At 32.5% G+C, this 20,507-nt stretch overlaps 2 protein-coding genes across 2 annotated transcripts; both read right to left on the bottom strand.

The window, feature by feature from the left end:
- Positions 1-2,752: 2,752 nt before the first annotated feature.
- LOC146921064 (zinc finger BED domain-containing protein RICESLEEPER 3-like) lies at positions 2,753-4,088 on the bottom strand. The gene is made up of 3 exons (XM_085714468.1): positions 3,801-4,088; positions 3,382-3,691; positions 2,753-3,293 (listed from the first exon to the last, which is right to left on the bottom strand). Exons 1-3 carry the CDS (start codon positions 4,050-4,052, stop codon positions 3,202-3,204), a joined length of 654 nt encoding a protein of 217 aa, XP_085570594.1. The 5' UTR covers positions 4,053-4,088; the 3' UTR covers positions 2,753-3,201.
- Positions 4,089-15,297: 11,209 nt separating this feature from the next.
- LOC146921063 (uncharacterized protein At4g28440-like) lies at positions 15,298-20,265 on the bottom strand. Its single transcript, XM_085714439.1, has 3 exons — positions 20,101-20,265; positions 19,011-19,243; positions 15,298-15,841 (listed from the first exon to the last, which is right to left on the bottom strand). Exons 2-3 carry the CDS (start codon positions 19,231-19,233, stop codon positions 15,657-15,659), a joined length of 408 nt encoding a protein of 135 aa, XP_085570565.1. The 5' UTR covers positions 19,234-19,243; positions 20,101-20,265; the 3' UTR covers positions 15,298-15,656.
- Positions 20,266-20,507: the final 242 nt, after the last annotated feature.

Raw genomic sequence — 20,507 nt, 5'->3', positions numbered from 1 at the left:
ATGTGATTCAGTTTTGCCTAGAAGCATGCCAGGAGCCGGACCACTCCCCGCCCTCATCAGCCTCGGGCGTTACATGCCCACCATGCGGAAGCGTTACAGGTATCACTAAACTTTTCTTTGGCTTAAGGACGTGCCAACTGATTCACATGGAGGAGGCGACTATGTTGTTTGATAAAGAGTTGCGTGGAGCGGTTGAGGACGTTGTGGTTGGCGAAGGTCCTTTTTTTGCCAACTTTCAAAGGAGGTTAGCTTCTTTACCTGTTAGGTTTTGAGGGTTGGGTTTGTACTCAGCAGTAGAGAGCTTCTTCATACATCTTTGTGGCTTCTAGGGCGCAATTTTGGGTGCTACAAGGTCATATTTTGAGAGACAGTGTGACATGTGGTATGGACTCCAATTTTGATAATGATTTGGATGGTCTTTGTGGTACGATTCCAGATTTTGACGTTAACAGTTTTACTAGCAAGGACACCGTCCCTCTTAAAGCACAACATGTTTTAGCGAGTGCTCTTTTTAGTAAAATTGTTTAAGATATGCAAGTTAAGTTTGACATGACCACTAGACAGAAGGTTGTTTTAGGATGTTTGCAAACAACACATGCTTATGATTTTCTTCTAGCTATCCCGATTGATGGGTTAGGTCAACATATGTCATTAGTGAAATACCGTACTATCCTTAGATATCACCTAATGATTCCACTATTTCCTATTGATGGGGTATGCCATGTTTGTCATAAGATGTGCCTGAATACTTTTGGGGAGCATGTCGTTCATTGCAAGGAGCTTTCTGGTTTTAAGTACATGCATAACTTTGTTAGGGATGTACTTTTTGATATATTCAGGCGGGCGGGAGTATCAGTGAAGAATCAGGCGCTTGTGAACTTCTTGACTGATCCACTAGATAGAAGATCGGCACTTCGGCCTGCAGATGTTATAGTGTACTGGGGGATAGGAGGAAAACATGCATGTGTGGACTTGACTGGGTTCCACCACTTGTTGGATTAGGGGTCGGGAGTTTTACGGTAGGACAGACAACCCTAAAAGCCGCGTCAAGCAAAATGGGCAAACATGAGAAAGTGTGTTCTGACAATCAACATGCTTTTATACCATTTGCTTTTGACACTTTCAGTTTCCTAGCACCAGAGGTTGTTGACCTTCTACATAGAGTTCAAAGGGTCATGCATAACAATGTCATATCTCCTAGGTCCATGAATGTTGTGTATACAAGGATTGCTTTTACCATCCAAAAAGGCATAACGTCACAACTTATTGCCCGCTTGCCTTCTATTCATGTGTATGTAATTCTTATATATATATATATATATATATATACATTAAAATTTGTTGTTGTCATTTTAATGAATAAATTAAAAAAAAAATCTAAACATATCCAATTAATGTATTACACAACTCTTACCCGAAAATAAGATTTAAACCTGGGGCGATTGCTTTCCTATGAAAGGGGTAGCTATGGCTACTCCATAGTAAAAAAAAAAATATTGAATGAGTACGTATATTTTTATATTAAGCCACCCCTAATAATATATATTTAGTTACCTCAAGTTTGATTTTAGGTGAAATTATTCTGACTTCACTTACTTTTCAATCGAACTCCAGATTATTTGATCGTCTTCTAGGAGTCGGAGGGTGAACACCAAAAAGAAATATATTTTTTGATTGATTGACAATGAATATGACAAACATATTTAACGGCACTTTATTATTGTAAAAGCAAACCATTTATTAACACTTTGCTTCTTTTCTAAAGATAAAAAAATAAGTAATTAGTAAATTATAACCTCTAATAATCTGTTCTTGTTGTTTTAAGTGTATTTTATAAAGTACATTTTATATGCATAATAGTTATTGTGATTTTTTATTGTTTATTAGTTAAATTTACTATTTGATTAAAAAAAAAATTGTGGCCAACTCATAAAAATAATGCTAGCTTCGCTGCTGATTTAAACTATCAGATATAATAGACATACAAATATGACAGTGATATAATTTTTTTTGAATCAGGATAGCGATATAATTAAGTTAGTATATATGTTGTCTTACACTCTTACTAGTACTAAATAATAAATTAAAAAGGTTTAGTAAAAAAACAATTAAAAAAGATATTTCCCTAAAAATTTAAAAAATAAAAGATTTTTTCATAAATGAAATTAAAAAAAATACTGTATGATTGTTTAGTCTATTCTATCTTCTTTTTTGAGAGATTAGTCTATTCTATCTATTTCATCCTAATTATCAAACAAAATATGTTTTTCCTTTTAGAGACTTTCATCCTAAATATTTTTTCCTTTTTAGAGACTGCTCCAGCCAATAGTTAGTTATTTTCTTTATGACAGACTCTAGTCAATAGTTGACTTTAGTGACGTGGCATAACCGTATTAGTACATTTTCTCAATAATAATTTTATTTTAATTTTAATTATAATTTGTACATTTATAAAATCAATTCAGTTACTATCAAGGAAAGAAAAAAGAAAAAAGAAAACAGAAAATACATGTACATGTTGAGCTGAATCCCATTAATTTTTCACTGTGTAGCATTTAGAGCTGTCAAAACGGGCTGCCCGGCCCGCGTCGGGCCTGTCCATGACGGGCTCGGGCTTTGACGGGCCGGGCCAAAAAGGCCCGGAAGATAATCGGGTTCAAAAATATTTGTCCAAGCCCGGCCCTTTACGGGCAACGGGCTTTCGGGCCAGCCGGTTACTTAAATCGTTTAATTAAAAAATTACACTAAAAAATACAAATCAATGCTAAACTTCCCAATTTACCAATGTTAATTTGTCAGGTGCCAAATATTACATATTAAAGTAGACATTGTCAGCAAATTACATTCAAATCCACAATAATACAATCAAAAGTGCAACATAAAGTTTAAAACAGGCAGAAGCTAAAAAACTGCTATAAAGTGCAACATAAAGTTCAACATAAATTGTCTCCAGAAGCTGCTAAAAAAACAGGCAGAAGCTAAACACACCAGAACACAGCAAAAGCTGCTAAACACACCAGAACACAGCAGAAGGCAGAAACTGCTAAACACACTAGAACACACCAGAAGGCACCAGCCGCACCTCACAGTCACACAACAGACCACAATTGACAGAAACAAAACAGCACCGCAACAGGCTTCTAAAAGTGGAACAAAATATATGAATTTACACAACATACCATCAAAATTCATAACAGGGAGCTAATGGCTTGTTCCTTCTTGTGAAAAATCCATATTTTCTTGTATGATGACTTCCTCCTTATCTTCTTCTTCATCACTATCACTATCATATTCTACAAAACAAAAAATGGTAGTATATCATAACTTGTAATATAAATAATTATTTAATTGCAAATAGTTATTCTTGAATTAAAACCATACCATCAAAACCATGCAGCCAACTACGTGCACACATGAGAGCCTGAACTGTTTCATCTTTCAAAGAGCTTCTATATTTGTTCAAAACTCGAGCACCAATGCTAAAAGCGGATTCAGAGGCCACAGTTGTTATTGGAATGCTTAGTACATCACAAGCCATCTTTGCAAGATCAGGGCATCTACGACTTCTCTCCTTCCAATAAGCTAATATATCAAAACCAATTGATGGTGGAAGTCTTTGCTCGGATAAATAAATATCAAGTTCAGATGTTCCCGCAACCGTAACCGCTTGGCTTTCATGCTCTTCAAACTCCTACCAAATAAAAAAGCAATTGAGTTAAGAATCGTGTAAATTGACAAATAAAAATGCAAATGAATTAAGAACATTGTAAATTGAAAAAATGAAACTAAACACAACTTACATCGCATACATACAATGACTTTGCCATCTTTGCCTTGCCTCCTCTAAATGAAGATTGTGCTTGATTTGAATGTCTTGCATCAGAATCGGAATGACTGCCATTTTTAACATACTCGCCATACAACCTGGTCAAATTATCCCTCACAACTTTCACCTTCTCTTCAACGTGTAATGGATCAGTTTGTTTATACGCAAATGACAAGAAATTGAGCTTCTTTGTTGGATCTAGTGCAGCCCCAAATTTCAACACCATGCTATAATCACTCCAAGCCCTTCATTTTTCGGGCTTTTTCGGCCCGGCCCGGCAGGCCTGGCCCGTTTTGACAGCTCTACTACTCACATTAAACTGTCGTGCTTTTTTTCTTCACAAGGTTACTAAGAAAAAACTTGAAAAAGGACATGCAATTTAAAATCAGAAAGCTAACAATCAAAAAACATGTTTAGACCTCTAAAAACAAACATGAATAAACCAAAGAACTGATGGCTCACCAAAGAACTGAAGATGATGAAACTTGCGATGTGGTGTGGTGGTTGAGGATGGTGGCGCGACAGCAGATCTACGGTGGAGGAGTGATGTGCGGCGGCGGTGGAGGAGACAGCAGATCTAGGGTTCAACTTCAACGTGGTTTTCTTTCTTTTCATTTCTTTGTGAACGTACGTGGTAGACGAGAGAGAGAATGAAGTGAATTAATTGGTTTCCTTGTTTGTGGGATTTTGGGTTGGGCCGCTTTAGCCTTTAGCCAAACATAAATTTTTTTTCCTGGTGCATGAGCTGGGCTGGGCCGTAGAAAATTAATCTTAAAAAATTATTATAAAATAAACGGGCTACCCTCGGCCCGGTCGGGCTAGCCCGCAACGGGCTCGGGCCTCAACGGGCTCGGGCTAAAAAGGCCCGGTTTTAAACGGGCCAAAAATTTTATGTCCAAGCCCTTCATTTTTCGGGCTTTTTCGGCCCGGCCCGGCAGGCCCGGCCCGTTTTGACAGCTCCACCTAACAGTAGCACAATTGAAAAATAAAAATTACATAGCACAATTAAAAGAAAAACAAAAATGGGTACGTATCTTAGACCGAACAGTGGTTTTGTTTTAAAGTACAATAGATAATAGATTAATTAATTATAAAGGGTAAACATGGGTTTTAGTGAAAATAGCAAGGGTAAAGATGGAATAAAAAATGATAAGCTATAAGCTATAAGCTCAAACGCTACTTGAAATAGCGTCTGAAAAATAGCTTATAAGCTCGTGAAATAAGCTATAAGCTCGTGATGAAAACCGTTACCAAACGGGGCTTTTTTTGTCCAACGAGTTTATAAGCTATCCGCTATAAGCTACACCTTCCGGTCACTAATATAAGCAAAAATCCACTTTTTAGATACATTCAATTAATGATGTATGTGGTCTTTATTATATGTCACATACATCATTAATTGAATGTATCTAAAAAGTGGATTTTTGCTTATATTAGTGACCGGGGGTGCATAAGCTAATTTTTTGGTGTTACCAAACAGTGCCTTGAGGTCTTTAGTGAAAATACTCCCTCCCTCTCAATCTATAGTAACGGACATAATTCAATCATATGCTTATTCACCTATTTTGATGATAATCTTTTTTACTAATATATAAATACAAATTTTAGAATTTTAATTTATTTCGATGAATATTTTTAAAACATCAACTTCTATAATTTTTACTAATATTAGTTATCAGAGTTATACATTGACATATATAAAAGTCAAATTGTTTCAACTAACATGCATGATATTTGAAGTTTGAACATATTTTTATGGACAAATGCGACATCATGTTCTATTCACCATATTTCTGGACACAATTAACCGTGTTTTTTTTTTTCAAACTTTTTTTATTTATTTCCTTTTAATATGGAGGAGGATTTTTGCCACACAAAATTTGAGTTGTGTAATTAACCAATTTCATTACTGCATTAACAAAAATATATACACTGTTACCCACATTTTGAACATAAATTTCATTAACCACTCTTATTACTTCACTAATCACAAAATTTCAAAACATTAACCACTTATTTTACATTGTTTCAAAAATTACAAAAGTACTCCATATAGATTTCAAAAGTGTTTAACAACATTTGGTCAAAAAAAAAAAAGTGTTTAACAACATTTACTTTTTGAGTTAATGCAGTGGTGAAATTGGTTGGTGAGAACTAAATTTTTGTGTTACAAATATCTTCTTCCACGATAATTTTTTTTGCAAAAAACAAATTTTTTTTGCAAAAAACAAAACCTTGTTCACCATATAAATACGGTGAACAAAGCATGATGTCGTATTTGTATTAGAAAAATGTGTTCAAGTTACATATTTGGTCGATTAATATGACACGGAGGGAGGACTATGAATGTTTATAAAATAATGTAAATTTACAATTATATTAACTTTCTAATTTTTAAGTTGCTAAATCATTTCCTTTCAAAAAAATTTGCCAAGTTTACTAACTTTCGAGTGGAGTTCTATTAACTTTCTAACATTTTAAGTTGCTAAATCATCTCCTTTCGAAAAACATTGTTAAGTTCACAAACTCTCAGATGGAGCTCAACCGGCGACAATCAAATGAGGTAGTTCATGCTTTAACAAGGGAAATTGCATTATAAACTAGTTCCACCGTTTCTTTTAATATCACTCTTTGTATTAACGATATTATTATTAATGAAATACTATAAACATTCTTTCTTTTAAAAAAAAATTGCTAAATCATTTATTAAATTTGAACTATATTGATATTTGACTTTCAAAATATAAAATTAATTTTTTTTTTACGAATATATGTAAAATATTTTGGTCAAATATCAATTTTTATCTATCATATTCGTACATATTTTAGTGAAAATTTCCGTAACAGTTAAAAAATAAGTACAAATTCTGTTATTATAGATTTTGAAATTGTTAGTTGAGTTGAATTAATTGCCTCTGTCAGTTGGTAGAACGAGCTACATATATAGGACATTAAAGAACAAAAACCCTTGAAAGAAAGGCATGAACAGATTCTCTATGCTCATGTATATGAAATGTCCTTTTATATATCGTGTGTTTTCACTTACCAAAATGTACAAAATAATTAAATCTTTAATTCTGTCACATTTTACTGCTGCAATTGGAAGAACCTCTGCTGAATTCAGAATGTTATTAGAAGATGGGTGACTTTTAATGTGATTGTTTTTAAAGAAAATGAAACTGAGTATAATCTCTTCTTTTCATAGCACTTTTTTTAATAAAACCAAAATCATAAGAACTTTGTCATACAAACTTTAAATTTTCAGTCTTTGACATAGTTTTCATCATTAGTGTAACACAACCAAAGTCATGGTGTCTCTCTTGGAATTTTGAGGAAAATGAATTATGTCAGAAGGATATTGATACTTCACAAGTTAATTTATAATTAAACTAGGACAAGCTAACAAACTTGATTAATTAATGAGGGTGTGTTTATTTTTTTTCTTTCGCAACGGTTTCCGATCCATCAAAGGTGGGCGACTAATTCGACTCATGCGTAGAGACATGCGCACTGGTTAAATGTTGTTCCCCTTGGGAATCGAACTCAGTACTTCCCGGATACGTCCATGGAAGGAGCTCCTTGCCCAAGCAACTTGGTTAATGAGGGTGAGTTTATAATATGATGTTTAGTGAAATAAAAATCGTTACATAACTGCACCATCTCTTTTTTTAGCATGTATTAATACAGAGAAATATGCATACTTTGAGGCCAATTTAATTCTTGTTTTAGTATATGTCATCATGACTACAAAAAGACCACTATCACACCTTGCTTATGGAAGCCATCAATGTCTTATAGTAGTGCTGCTGCACATGGAAAATTAAATAAATTTTCAGATATAGATATGAAAATAAATGCATCTGATATGATGGTCATACTCATGATGCTGAATTTGAAGGTACATACATATATGTCTGATAAGCTCTGTCATTAAATTGGTTCAAACTATAAACATCTTGGACTCCAAAAAAAATGGTCTTGTGATTTATTCATATACTTGAAACCAATCATTAATGTCTTATACATGGATGTAGTATGTGCCAGTTCCTTTTCCATTTTGAATCTTAGGAATTAAGATTGATAGGTAGTTATCAATCACAATCATATACCTTACACGATACTTATATGTCGACGTTAATAATAATTTTAAAAAATGAATTAATTGAATGTAATTACATTATATATGTCAGTGTTGTATCAATGTGACATATGTTGAATACTAGATCCGTCTTTAATCAGAAGTGTTGGTGCTACATACGGAGACTATGTATTATTAAATCTGTCTCATTAATTGTGAATAGGTCACTTTTAATGGTCACAAATGCATATTTGGCTATATCTATCTTTAGTTTTTGATTTCTTGTACAATTTTACCTGTTGGCAAAAGAAAGTTGCTCTACCTTTTCATCTTATATGATTTATTCTTCTCCTAGTTTTCACCCTAGTAGCCACCTCTTCCATTAGCTAATAGTATTTTTGTGAAAGCATATTCATAAAAGAGCTAGATCAGCAATAAGGCTTCTTGTCAAATGAAAAGTAACGAATTAAAGTTGCCATACTTGGATTCTGTTTATTCCACTTCATCAAAAAGTTATATCTTTAAATGTATTACTGTCAAATAACCTTTACATGGAATTGGAGTTTGTATGCATGTAACAAAGTAAATCATCAATATAGCCTCAAAATTTAAATATTAGATAATTTAGTCTTTAAAATTAACAAAATTTTAAAATGATTTATTAAATTGAAAAATTGTCAATTACATTAATCAATTTGAATTTGTAATTATATTTTTTAATTTCAAAGATTATTCTAAACTTTCGTTAATTTCTAAGACTAAATTGATTCTACAATTTTGGAGATTAAATTTGTGATTAGTGTAACGCGAAACATAGTGATAAAGGATTTTGGCGCCAATATGTGTCACCCTTTCAAACAAACGGATTGCTCTCAAGCTATGTAGCACTGATACTTGAAATTAGAGACATGTCCGATTGTGTGACAAAGATGCAATATTTGTGATTACATACAAATTACATGTGTTTTCTCAAATTATTACCGTGCCTGTCCAATGTATTTCATCATCTTTGTATTTTCCTACTATTCATATCTTTCAAGTACACAACTTGGAAGTGTCTATAAGACTAGCACTGAAGTTATGAGTTATTGATTCTCATGTATTCCATCATCTTTGTATTTTCCTGCTATTCACATATAAGGTCTATTTTCCGTACTATGCATTCATAATTAAAACAAAAGGAGCGTTGAAGTGCATTTATTTCTCACAGTACCCTACATGCCTAACCTGATTAATTCTCTTGCATGTTGCTCACATTTCTCTATCTCACTATATTCCCATTTAGAAAATGGAAAAGTCTTACCAACAAAAGAAAACCTTATTCTAGCTTTCTCTTGATCTTATTGTGCATTATTTTTGAGAGATTCACATTGTAAACTGACTATATAGGACATAGTTATAGGTGAAGGCTTGTGCTATTAATTAGCATTGGACCACATAACACATGCTTGCAAATTAATCATGAGACTGAAATGTGTTTATGTATAGCTAAAATTAGTAAGTTTAGGTCTCTTAAAGTCTTAACATATGACATATTTAGTAAAAATACTCAAAGTGTTCAACAAGACGCATGCTAGCTAGTTATTAGCTAATAATCACAGAAGTTATTACTTGTGCATAAAGAGAACACTTATTTGATGCCAAAGTCTTCACTAGATTGGCAAGATCTAACTAACATGCTATAATTGATATATGTTTTTTTTTTTTTTTTTTTTAGAATTGGATATCTTCTACTTGCAAATGCAATGATTAATAACTCAAACCATGTAACGTTGATGCATTTTTATACGTTGATGCATTTTTATGGTTGGATTCGAACTCAGATTAAGCCTGAAGCTATGATTAATTATTTAAATAGTAAAAGAGTAATTGATTAAATAATGTTATTAGCAGAATCCTACTAATCCACTAATGATCAATGCTAACTGATTGGCCATTTATTTAGTGATGAATAAATGTCTAAGAATATCAATATTTTAACAGTATAGTTTAACAAACTGTTGTTAATGTCAATGACAATGAGTGGGAACAATAATAATGATGTCAAATTCAAACTTGTATAGTTAATGAAAAATATGAAAATGTCAGCAATTAAAGACAAGACCAGTTGTATCAATGATGAAAAATTGTACATGTGGCTACACATATTTCATATTAGAGTTTCTAAAGCACATGTGACACCACATGCATGATATTTTCTAGGTTAAAAAACAATGTACATTAAGTTGCTATCTTATACTATTATCTTTTAGAAAGACTTGTGTCTTCAGAACAGTAGTATTCTTTTTATGTATTATTCTTCTGCAGAGTATCTCACTTTTATAGTTATATTTTTCTTTTTCAAGAGAGTGGGATTGTAAGTTTAGTCTCTTGGATTCTTTATCAACAGTGTAAGTGGCATCAACTGTATTCAATTTTAGTTGAACATTAAGAAAAACATGAACTGAACAAGTCAACATTTCACAGTAGGAAAGCCATAAATGTTGAAATTGCTAAAATTGTGACTGGGACAGATTATCTATATATGTATATTTTGCAACATTGATACTAATATATCATCACATGCTGTGAGTAATGAAATAAAGTGGCAAATAATCAGATTTCTTAAGCATGTGATTAGAGATTTAGGCTAGTGTGTATGATAGATAATTTGTTAAGATAAATCAACACTTTAAATAGATGTTTGTAAAATATGAAAATTAAACTTCTCTATGCAACAGAACTCATTTAAGATGTGACCGGAGATTCAATCTCAGACAAGTGCGTAAGATAGAAGTTTTGTTGAGGGAAATCAACTTCTCAAATAGATATTGTTTGTAACTTTATAGATTAGTTCATACTTTGAGTTGGAAAATACCATGAGTTCACAAAAAAATAATAAAGTGGTCCATGAACTTTAAATTTATTACTATTTTTCAAAAAAAAAATTGAGGAATAAAAAACTATTATTTATTAAACTAACATTAATAACTGTTTTATAATCGTCTCTTAGAAAATTTGAACTCCTTCGCTTAAAGTTACAAGGTCAAACTCTTAATTTTTACTACTGGGCCGACACTTCATACAAGATTTATTATCGATTAGATATAGGGTTTGCCCATGTATGATATAGCTTAAAACAATGCCATTATGCAAAATATCAAGTTCTTCCATCCCTTACTAAGCTAATAGATCAAAGATTGTTAATTTAATTCAGATAAAAATGATTTTGTATTCATTTTTCTTTTCACACCATGTGTTTTGTATTATTACATTGAACGAATCCATTTTCATTACATGCATTATTTCCTAATCAAAAGAAACCTAAAGCTAGATGTTATAAAGGAGCCTTGAATCTCTTGTAAATGAGCTTTGTAGTGGAAACAGGAGTTAGTAAGATATCAAAATCAAACTTCCCTATGAAGTGAAACTCAATATCATGTACTCTATTATATCACAACTACCGTCCTTTGTTATTCCTCATGATAATTTTCAAATATAAGCTTTAATTGAACATGGTATTTATAAGATTGGACCACAAAAAGTTTTCTGTTCAATTTTTTTAGTACTTAGGTCAAATCGTTCGAAAAGAACCTGAGTTTATATGTTAGTTTGACAAACTATGAATTACCATGGTCTCTTCCCCTAAGTCCCGAATGGGTTAATTATAAATTAAGATATATGCTGGTTAATTATATGGTAACCATTAAGGATCGAGAAAGTCTATCATGGTCACAAATATAAATGTACAGTGTTTAGGCACACACACATAAAAATATTTTTTTCTAATAATAAAAAAGAACTTGATAATAAAATGATTTAGTCTTTTGAGAAAAAGGTTTTTGATGTGTGTGTGACCAAATACTATGCATTTATATTTGTGTCCATGCAAGAATGCCTCTTAAGGATCACGTTCACATTGATCTCCCTTAGTTCTGATGGAATGATTCTAAAAGTTGTGCAATTCCAATATAAGAAGCACAGTATGCATGTGGATAAAGTTTGATCACATTTGACTTCTCTATATAGACAGGGCTGCATCAATAGTTTTATTTTTGGCAAAATTACACAATTAGTCCCTTAACTTAATTTTAGGTAACACTTTCGTCCTTTATCTTTTTTTTGTAACTATTTAGTCCTTTCTGTTATAAAATGACAATATTTTATCATTTTTTATGAGATTTTTTCAATGAAATTTGATTTTCTAGGCTTGTATGATGAAGATTTGCGTTTGTCTATGAGTTTGATGAATTTTTTTTTGGAGTTTTTGATTATTTTTTTTCATAAAAAAGGATAACTATGTTGTTATTTTATAACATAAAGGACTAAATCGTTACAAAAAAAAGATAAAGGACGAAAGTGTTACCTAAAATTAAGTTAAGGGACTAATTGTGTAATTTTGCCTTTATTTTTTTAGAGGTTGAAAACTCAATAGTTGATATTGAAGTAAAATACACAGAAATGTGTGTTCATTATACATTAGTACAAATATCAACATTTAATAATTAAATTTAATATAGCTTGTCCAAAGCAACGAAGCATGGTCTTTGAACAAACAAATGTCTGAAGGCCCCAGCTTATTAAGATATGCACACCTACATCTTTTGTTTACTTGTGAGTGATCAATAAGTATGGTTAGAAAGAATAATATTTAATTAAATTTATGTGTAAAATAGTTTTACATTATCGATATATATAAACTAAATATAGTATATTTTTTTTGAGAGAATTAAATTCATATAATTAATCACTTACAATGAAACAATAGTATCATGCATTCAACAGAAGCTTTCAAACTTGTTAGTTAAGAAAGGTTTAAAATAAATGTTATATGCCATATTTGGTAAGCTTTTGCATTGTATATCGACTCTAACTAACTGAGTTCTGCTACCACCCCTATTAATTAATCTTGGGTTCACATTTAGTTAGTCCTATTACATTTATCTGCATCCTACTGTCTGTATTAATTTGTCCATTACCAACTATATAAAGTACAATTTTTAATGTGGTAGTTATGATCAGGCGCTACCTTATAATTTATGACTAACATTATCAATTTTAATAAATGTGACTATCATGACTTGCATTATTCGTCATCCTTTTGTTTTCTTATCCATTCTTCTTCAACAAAATTGTCCTTCCCTAAATTTTTTTCTTCACATATGAAACATCCAAATTGGTCCTAGAAATTGTAGAATTGTATTGATCTAATCGTGTACATTATCATATTTCATTTCAAAATAATTTCTGAAATTACAAAACTTTAATCAAATTTGTCCCGTCTTTAGAGTTTGTAGAGACTAGAATGATATTAAATATGTAATACAAAAATGAATTTAAAACTAAGTGAATAATGTTAGCGATACATTTGATAACAAATTCAGATCCAAGTTACGATCTTGATTAACATTTTGTAATACTAAGGATCATATCAAAATATCGATAACACGAGGGATTCTTTTGATACAATCTACAATTTAAATGACCAAATTTAATATTTACTCTTTTCCTATTATGTATAAATATGGGCCATGTGAGTGGTCCTTTCATAAGTTTAAAGAGTATATGATAACGATGGAGCTTGATTCCCACTGATCATACGAAGACAAAGGTGGTATATATGAGTAGGGTCTACTATTATACCACACACACCCACTTGTTTGTCATCCTTTGTTCTGTACAACTAAGCCATTTAGTGGTAGCAAGTATGGTGAAGATGGATAGGCCAACATTTCCTCTACTATATGAGTTTTGTTTTTGTCCTCAAACGTATGTATTAGAACCTTAAAACTCTATCTCCAAGATTCCCCTCTACTTTAATATCATGTTAATCACATGCTAATTTCTTGTATATACAATATTATAATTACTTATCACATGCCAATTTCTCATATATGTGATTGTTTCAACAAAATTCACTTATAAAACATCAATACTTCATATCGAAGATGAATCTGGTATCCAACTCTAACACATGAGACTGTGTTTAATCACTTCTTTTAACGTAGGACATGGATTTGATTAGCGTAGGGCATGGTTTGAACTTTGAACCACAAGCACAAAGACAATACTTTTTGAGGTGCTGTCCTCAAGCTTTTGCTGTCATGTTGAAGAATGTCTCATGTTTAATTATGATTTGGGGTCAGTCACATGATTTTCCAATTGTTAACGAAAGTATAAAAACCACTTATTCAAACCAACTTATACAGTAGATACTGTTTAATTTAATACTCGGTAAATTAATAAACTCTCTAAAATAATAAATTTGTCCGGTCCCGACTTGGGCCAATGTAAAAAATTGAAAAACTCGATAAAATAATAAGATAATAATTTTTCGGGAGATCCCTTTATAATTTTCGGTCCCAAGAAAATCATAAATTAATAATTCATATAAACTGAAAAAAATATATTAAGAATACATTGAACACATTTGTTCCTCTTGTTTACATTTATTGTACTTCAAAAGTCATTATTGATTTCCAATGCATATGAACACAGTAGTTACTAATTTACGTTGAGTCTCAAGGTTCGCTGCAACGTAATTCTAAGAGGCATAGACTAATTTGCCTTTTTGTTTGGTATGTACAGTATAATTACTTAAAAACTCTTTAAATTAATAATTATTAATTTATCGATAAATTAATAACTCTATAAATTAATAAATTTCTCCGGTCCTGACATTATTAATTTATAGAGTTTTAACTGTAATTACATGGCACATGATCTTGAACATGTTTTCCAGAAAATGACACTTATCAACTGTGATGCAACAAACATCAGGCAGACTGTAACAACTATATTTATGGTAGATCTCAAGAAATTTATATCCTTAATATCAGAGTTTAGACACCAGCCAAGTAAAATACTATACAACTTAGATTATCTTTTCTTAAGTGTTGTTAACTGACTCCCAGAATGACAGCTGACATATGCAATTTGTGAAGGGATGTCCAAAGGATTTTTTTAGAACTGTTATAGGCGATTTGTGAGGGCATACCCACCATGGTGGCACCATTGGCCGCAATGACATGTTTTTTATGACTTATTTTCGGCCTTTTGCCATATTCCACTGCTAGCCATCGACAACACTTTTACTACCAATGATCTTACCTTTTGCATTTGCAGTAAGCGTCATCAGACAGGGATGATGGAAGGCCATATTTTTTCTTTGTAAACACAATGTTGCAGCCTATGCACCACCATGGTGGACCTCCCTTCACATATTGAATCCTTTATTTAAACAAAACCATTTGCAGCTAAAATAATTCACAATCAATTGGTTCACCAAAAAAAAAAAAAAATTCACAATCAATTGATAATGCTGCAATCAATCTTTGGATAAGATTTCCATTAGGAATCTTTTGAGAGGCTATCAGGAAGTAGATCACTATGAAGTTTGTGATTAAACAAAGGGTTGAATCAAGTTATAAACATCCACCTGGCATATAAAATATTGTGATACATATAATCCATGGTAGACAAAGATAAACATAATTAAAATTTAAAAAGATAGACATAACAAAAAGTATAATCTGGAACCCAATTCCCTTTTTTTCACCATCTCGTTGGTAGTTAAAGCTACAAGAATTCTATAGACTTTGATGCTTACAAAGATAAAGAGTAGCTGGTGGTACTAATGTTTACACAAATTTATACTTCTAGTAATGTGAATTGCAATAAGCATGATCATATTTCCCATAGGCAAAAGTAGGTTTCTTTCTTAGATTGTTTTGATTCTTCATTTGAACATTTCAGAATGCTCCCAACAAGTCATTAAGCAGCATTCACCAGTTCATACGCAATAAGGGACAAGTTATTATCTTCCTTGACTGTGAAGGCAGCTGGTTCTGCGAGTTCAATACGGCCCCAAACGTCCACGCCAAGTCTCATTGTTCCTTTGAACATGTCAATTTTGGCATTACGCACAATGATAGTGGAGCCTTCTGTCATCAAATCCACTGAAAAGAAGCAAAATTAGAACCGAAGGAAATAGGATGTCATGAAAGAAAACTCAACTCATTCATGGCCATACATACGAAATTAGGACACAAGTAATTTTAAATAAAAACTTATCATTGGCACTTGTTAGCATTTTCACTTAAAAAAATTGTTTACTTAGCAACTTAATTTGAAAATTCTACATAAAAATAGTATTCCAAGACTGTTATCTACCACAAACATGGAACTCTTACATTTCTATGTTGAATACAGCTTAACATGTATTACTAACTATCTAGGGTTAATTACAATCTAACAATTCATGGTAAAAACATAGGTTGGCCTACGTTGATATCTTGTGCCAACTAGAGATAGAGTTGCTGATAGCGGTTGTTCAAAGAAAAAAAAGAGTTGCTGATAGCAGAGCAGATTCTGGCAGCGAGCCAAAAATCTGCCATAGAAATATGGTGTAATGGCCTATAGCGGGCAAATGAAAAATATAACATATATATACAATACAAAATTGCATAAAGAACTAAAATTCCAAAAAACAAAAAGATGCTTCACGAAGGGGTTGGTAAAAACATCATATAACAACCACCACCAAGCCTTATCCCACTAAGTGGGGTCGGCTACATGGATCAAATTACGCCGGAATGTTCCATCATAAACCATATTTGGATCCAACTCATTAATATCTAAATCTTTCCTAAAAGTTTCTCTTATAGTTTTGCTAGGTGTTCCTCTAACTCTTGAAATCTTACTATCCTCCATCTAATCTACTCTCCTACAGAATCTACAAATCTTCTCTCTGCATGCCCAAACCACCTAAGCCTACTATCGGTGTGCTACCCCAATTCTCTCTCTAATGTGTCAATTCTAATCCTATCATGTCTAGTCTTACCACACATCCAACGCAACATCCTCATCTTGATAAAAACATAATCAAAAAGAAAATTTAAAAAAAGAAGCAACTATAGAAAAGAGAAGAGAGTGTTTCGAAAAGACTCCTCTTGATCATATTTCACCAGAGATAGATAGTTAATTTGTCTTTTCAAAGCTACCTTCCCACAAAAAAATAAGAATTCTATAGCTACATAGAATCCGTATGCTAGGGAATCCTTGATAATTAAATTTAAATAAACCCAACATTTTACCGCGGCTGCAATTTCAGATGGTGTGATAGCAAAAGAAAATAGTAACAAGTAAAAAATGGTAAACAAGAACGAGAAAAGTAAGAATAATTCAAAGAACAGATTTAAAGTGCTCTCTGAACTGGATGTATGGAGGACAATGCCACAAAGGTGCGAGAGAGAAGAGAGGTAGAAGAAGAACAGTAAAATGGTTAGTATCTGCTTAAACGCGGTACAAATTTTAAGATGATATCTCGGTCTCTTAGATTTGTTATTAGGTAACTCAGTTGTCCATACTCTAGATGTCCAATGCTATACAAGAGGGTGTGTTAAGATCCGTTATCAACTACATAGTAGAGATATGGTCAAAGTAGCCCTTATTAAGGTTAAGGTAAAACTCGCCTCTTGAACTGGCTTTTGGGGTTGAGTTAGAGATAACCAAACTTCTTAAAGGTTACTCAAGAGGAAAAGTGAGGTCCTGAGCATCTGCACAATATTCTCTACATTGTCTGCTCTTGGAAGGAGCTAATTTCCATTGTTTTTAAAATTTACATCTATCAATAGCTTATTTCCTTTGGTTATACACTTTTCAGAAATGCAACGCACGCCAAAGTGGAATAAAGATCTTTTCAAATTTCAAATCATACAGTCGGGGAAATCTCGCACCTGAATATTTGATTAGCATTAGTATAGAAGAGTTATTTTTTCTTCAATATCTCTTTAAAAACAAAAATTCTTCAACCAAATTCTATCACGTATTCAGAAGGATTTAACAAATCAGTGCCTAGAAGTTATCACAGATTATGGCCACTGCAACCATAGAGTAATTATTACGCAAACTACCAGACCATTTTAACAGGTCTCACAGACTCTTACTAGATTGAGACGAAAGCACTAAAATATATGTGTCGGCCTATTTCAACCAAGTACATGAAGGATTAATTTTCAATTACTTTACCCTCCAATTTCACAGACATTGTAAATTAAAAAACTTCAAAGTTTTCATACAATGAGACACCAAAATCAACGAGTTCTTTCCCAAAATCATTGAGATCAACTAAGATAACAAACAAGGCATATCTCTTGGCCAAACATGCCAACAATCATTCAGGAAAAGAATATTCTAATCAATATTAATAAACCTATTAAAAAAAAATATTATTTAACCTATTTCACATTTAAGGATTTTGGCTTCAATTGCAGTCAGCTAGCGACGCAACAAACTCTAGAATATGATTTTATCCTTGCAGGATAATCAAAAGATTCAGGCTGTTCAGAAATTGCCTTCTCTGTTGGCTCTTTACCATTGGGTTGCTGAATTTCTTCTATACTATTGAAAACTACATGGTAAGGTCTAATGAGATATTTTAATCAAGTGACCAGAATGATTCAGATATGTTAAACACATTTAAGAAATGATATTTCTTACTTTGATTTCTACAAAAACTTGACGCACAGCAACAATTTATATGATTGATTTTAGTGCTAGAACATGCAAATGGATGCATCATATATAGCCTTTTTGGTCAAAAAAAGTACAGGAACTTAACTGGCTGCCTCGATTAGTTTCCTATGAGATAGATATTCAGAACATTGTAAGTATTTATTTTCACTTTAAAGGCATATACTCGTCATTTAAAAAATAAATTGCAATGATTCAACCAAAATTACTTTAGAGAGTAGCCTTCTGGTTCACATTACACAAATTACAGATGCCGACAAAATTGACAAAATAGAACACTTGATGCATGACAAATACAAGAAGTAATATACATCAAAACAAACATGAAAGATGCCCACGAAACCAAAAAAAATAGAACACACAAGACATGGAACATGCTCTCAATTCAGGAGGAAGAACTGGTAAGAGACATAAAACCATCCATTCTGGTTCTATATTTGTTCGGATAAAGAATACCCCATGCAGAATAATAAAAGAATGATTGAACTCCAGCCCCAAAAATAAAATTAAACAAAGAATCTAAAAATACGATGACAGTGCAACACCATGATGCAGTAAGGAAAACTTGTAAAAGAGTTTAAGTAATAAGTATACCCTGTTCATGTCTTGCAGTGAATATGATCGTCCCAGTCTCATCACCGACCAAACATTCAGCCATTCGCATATGGCGGAGTTTAAGTCCATCAGGACGATCGTTCTGATCTACCAACTTAACACTGACAACTTTCACAATTATGGTGTGTCCTCTAGTCCCTGGAAGAAGCTGATCAACCTTACAAAACACTGGCTTCCTTAATGCTGGTTTTGAATCTGCCATATTAAAAATCCTACAAAAGCACAGAAACCAGAAACAAACTCCACTAAGACAACAGATAAACTGGACCATTGCACACTATAAGTTACGAAGCATAGACAAATACATGGGCATTGGACACGACATAGACGCCGACACCAATAAAATGTTGAGACAATGGCATAATTCAATGTAATCGCATCCGTCAGTGTTGTGTCGGTGTCAAAGACAATGGCCGATTCGTGTTAACAATGGAATTCGTAATAAGCCCGCAGCGACTCATGAGACTTTTTACTTTTCTAATGTCATTTTTTGATCCAGCGAACTCAGCAGCTTTCCCAATCATGGGCACAATCTGTTCCCGACGAAGGCCAAGATCGCCCACAGCCCTTTGACCACACTCTCCCTTGTAGCCCTATTAAAGACTTAGATTCTATGTCAGACACTCACATGCCTTCAATCAGAAGTGTCGTGCTACCAAATACAACTCAAAATTAAATGTATGCAAATTAATGGGTTGTACCTAAATTTTGAATATGAACTAAAACACATGTAACCAAACTAGCCCAGATTAATCAAACTAGCTCCCAGCTTAATGGGGTAAGAAAAATTTGATCTTTTTGATATTTCTAGATCAAATATTCAAAGCTAGGGCAAAAAATGTTTAAAATTTCAAAGCAGAACAAAGACAACAATAAGAACCAAATATATACCAACTTTCGAATTCATTCAAACCCACTTCATATTTTCTAAATGCAATTCACAGAAAGAAAATTAAAACCCTAAGATTGGAACTTGAATCAGCAAAATTTTGAATTAATTTTTCTAACATTAGAATTGTTAACACGAGAGTTGAGAGTGATGAAAAGGGGAAAGGAATTGAAATTTTACCTGAATGTGAAATTTGGGTACGAGAGCGAGCGAAAACGAGAGTGTAGTAGATGAAACCAGTGAAGCTCCGTTAGTTTAACTTTGGATTAATATGTAAAAAATCATGCAAATACAGGCTATTTTAATTTGAGTAAATAGACAATTATACCCTAAGATTAACAAAATTTCAATCCTATGAAATTCCACAAGTTTATTCAATTTACCCCCTCCCTTAATTTTTTATGTGGCATTAGTTAATCAATATGACGTGACATTTGACCGTCTATGTGGCATTGACACGTGTCTGACGTGTCATGCCGTGTCACATGGAAAATTCCCTATTTTTTTTCCTTTTAGAAAACAAATCTGGATTTTTTTTTACTTTATGTGTAAATACCCCTTGAAATTTATAGTAATCAAGCAAATTG

This window comes from Medicago sativa, chromosome 5 (assembly GCF_051527215.1).
Source record: "Medicago sativa cultivar Bolivia chromosome 5, Bolivia_mono, whole genome shotgun sequence".
In the NCBI taxonomy this organism is placed as follows: domain Eukaryota; kingdom Viridiplantae; phylum Streptophyta; class Magnoliopsida; order Fabales; family Fabaceae; genus Medicago; species Medicago sativa.
This window is presented reverse-complemented; position numbering and strand designations above follow the sequence as displayed.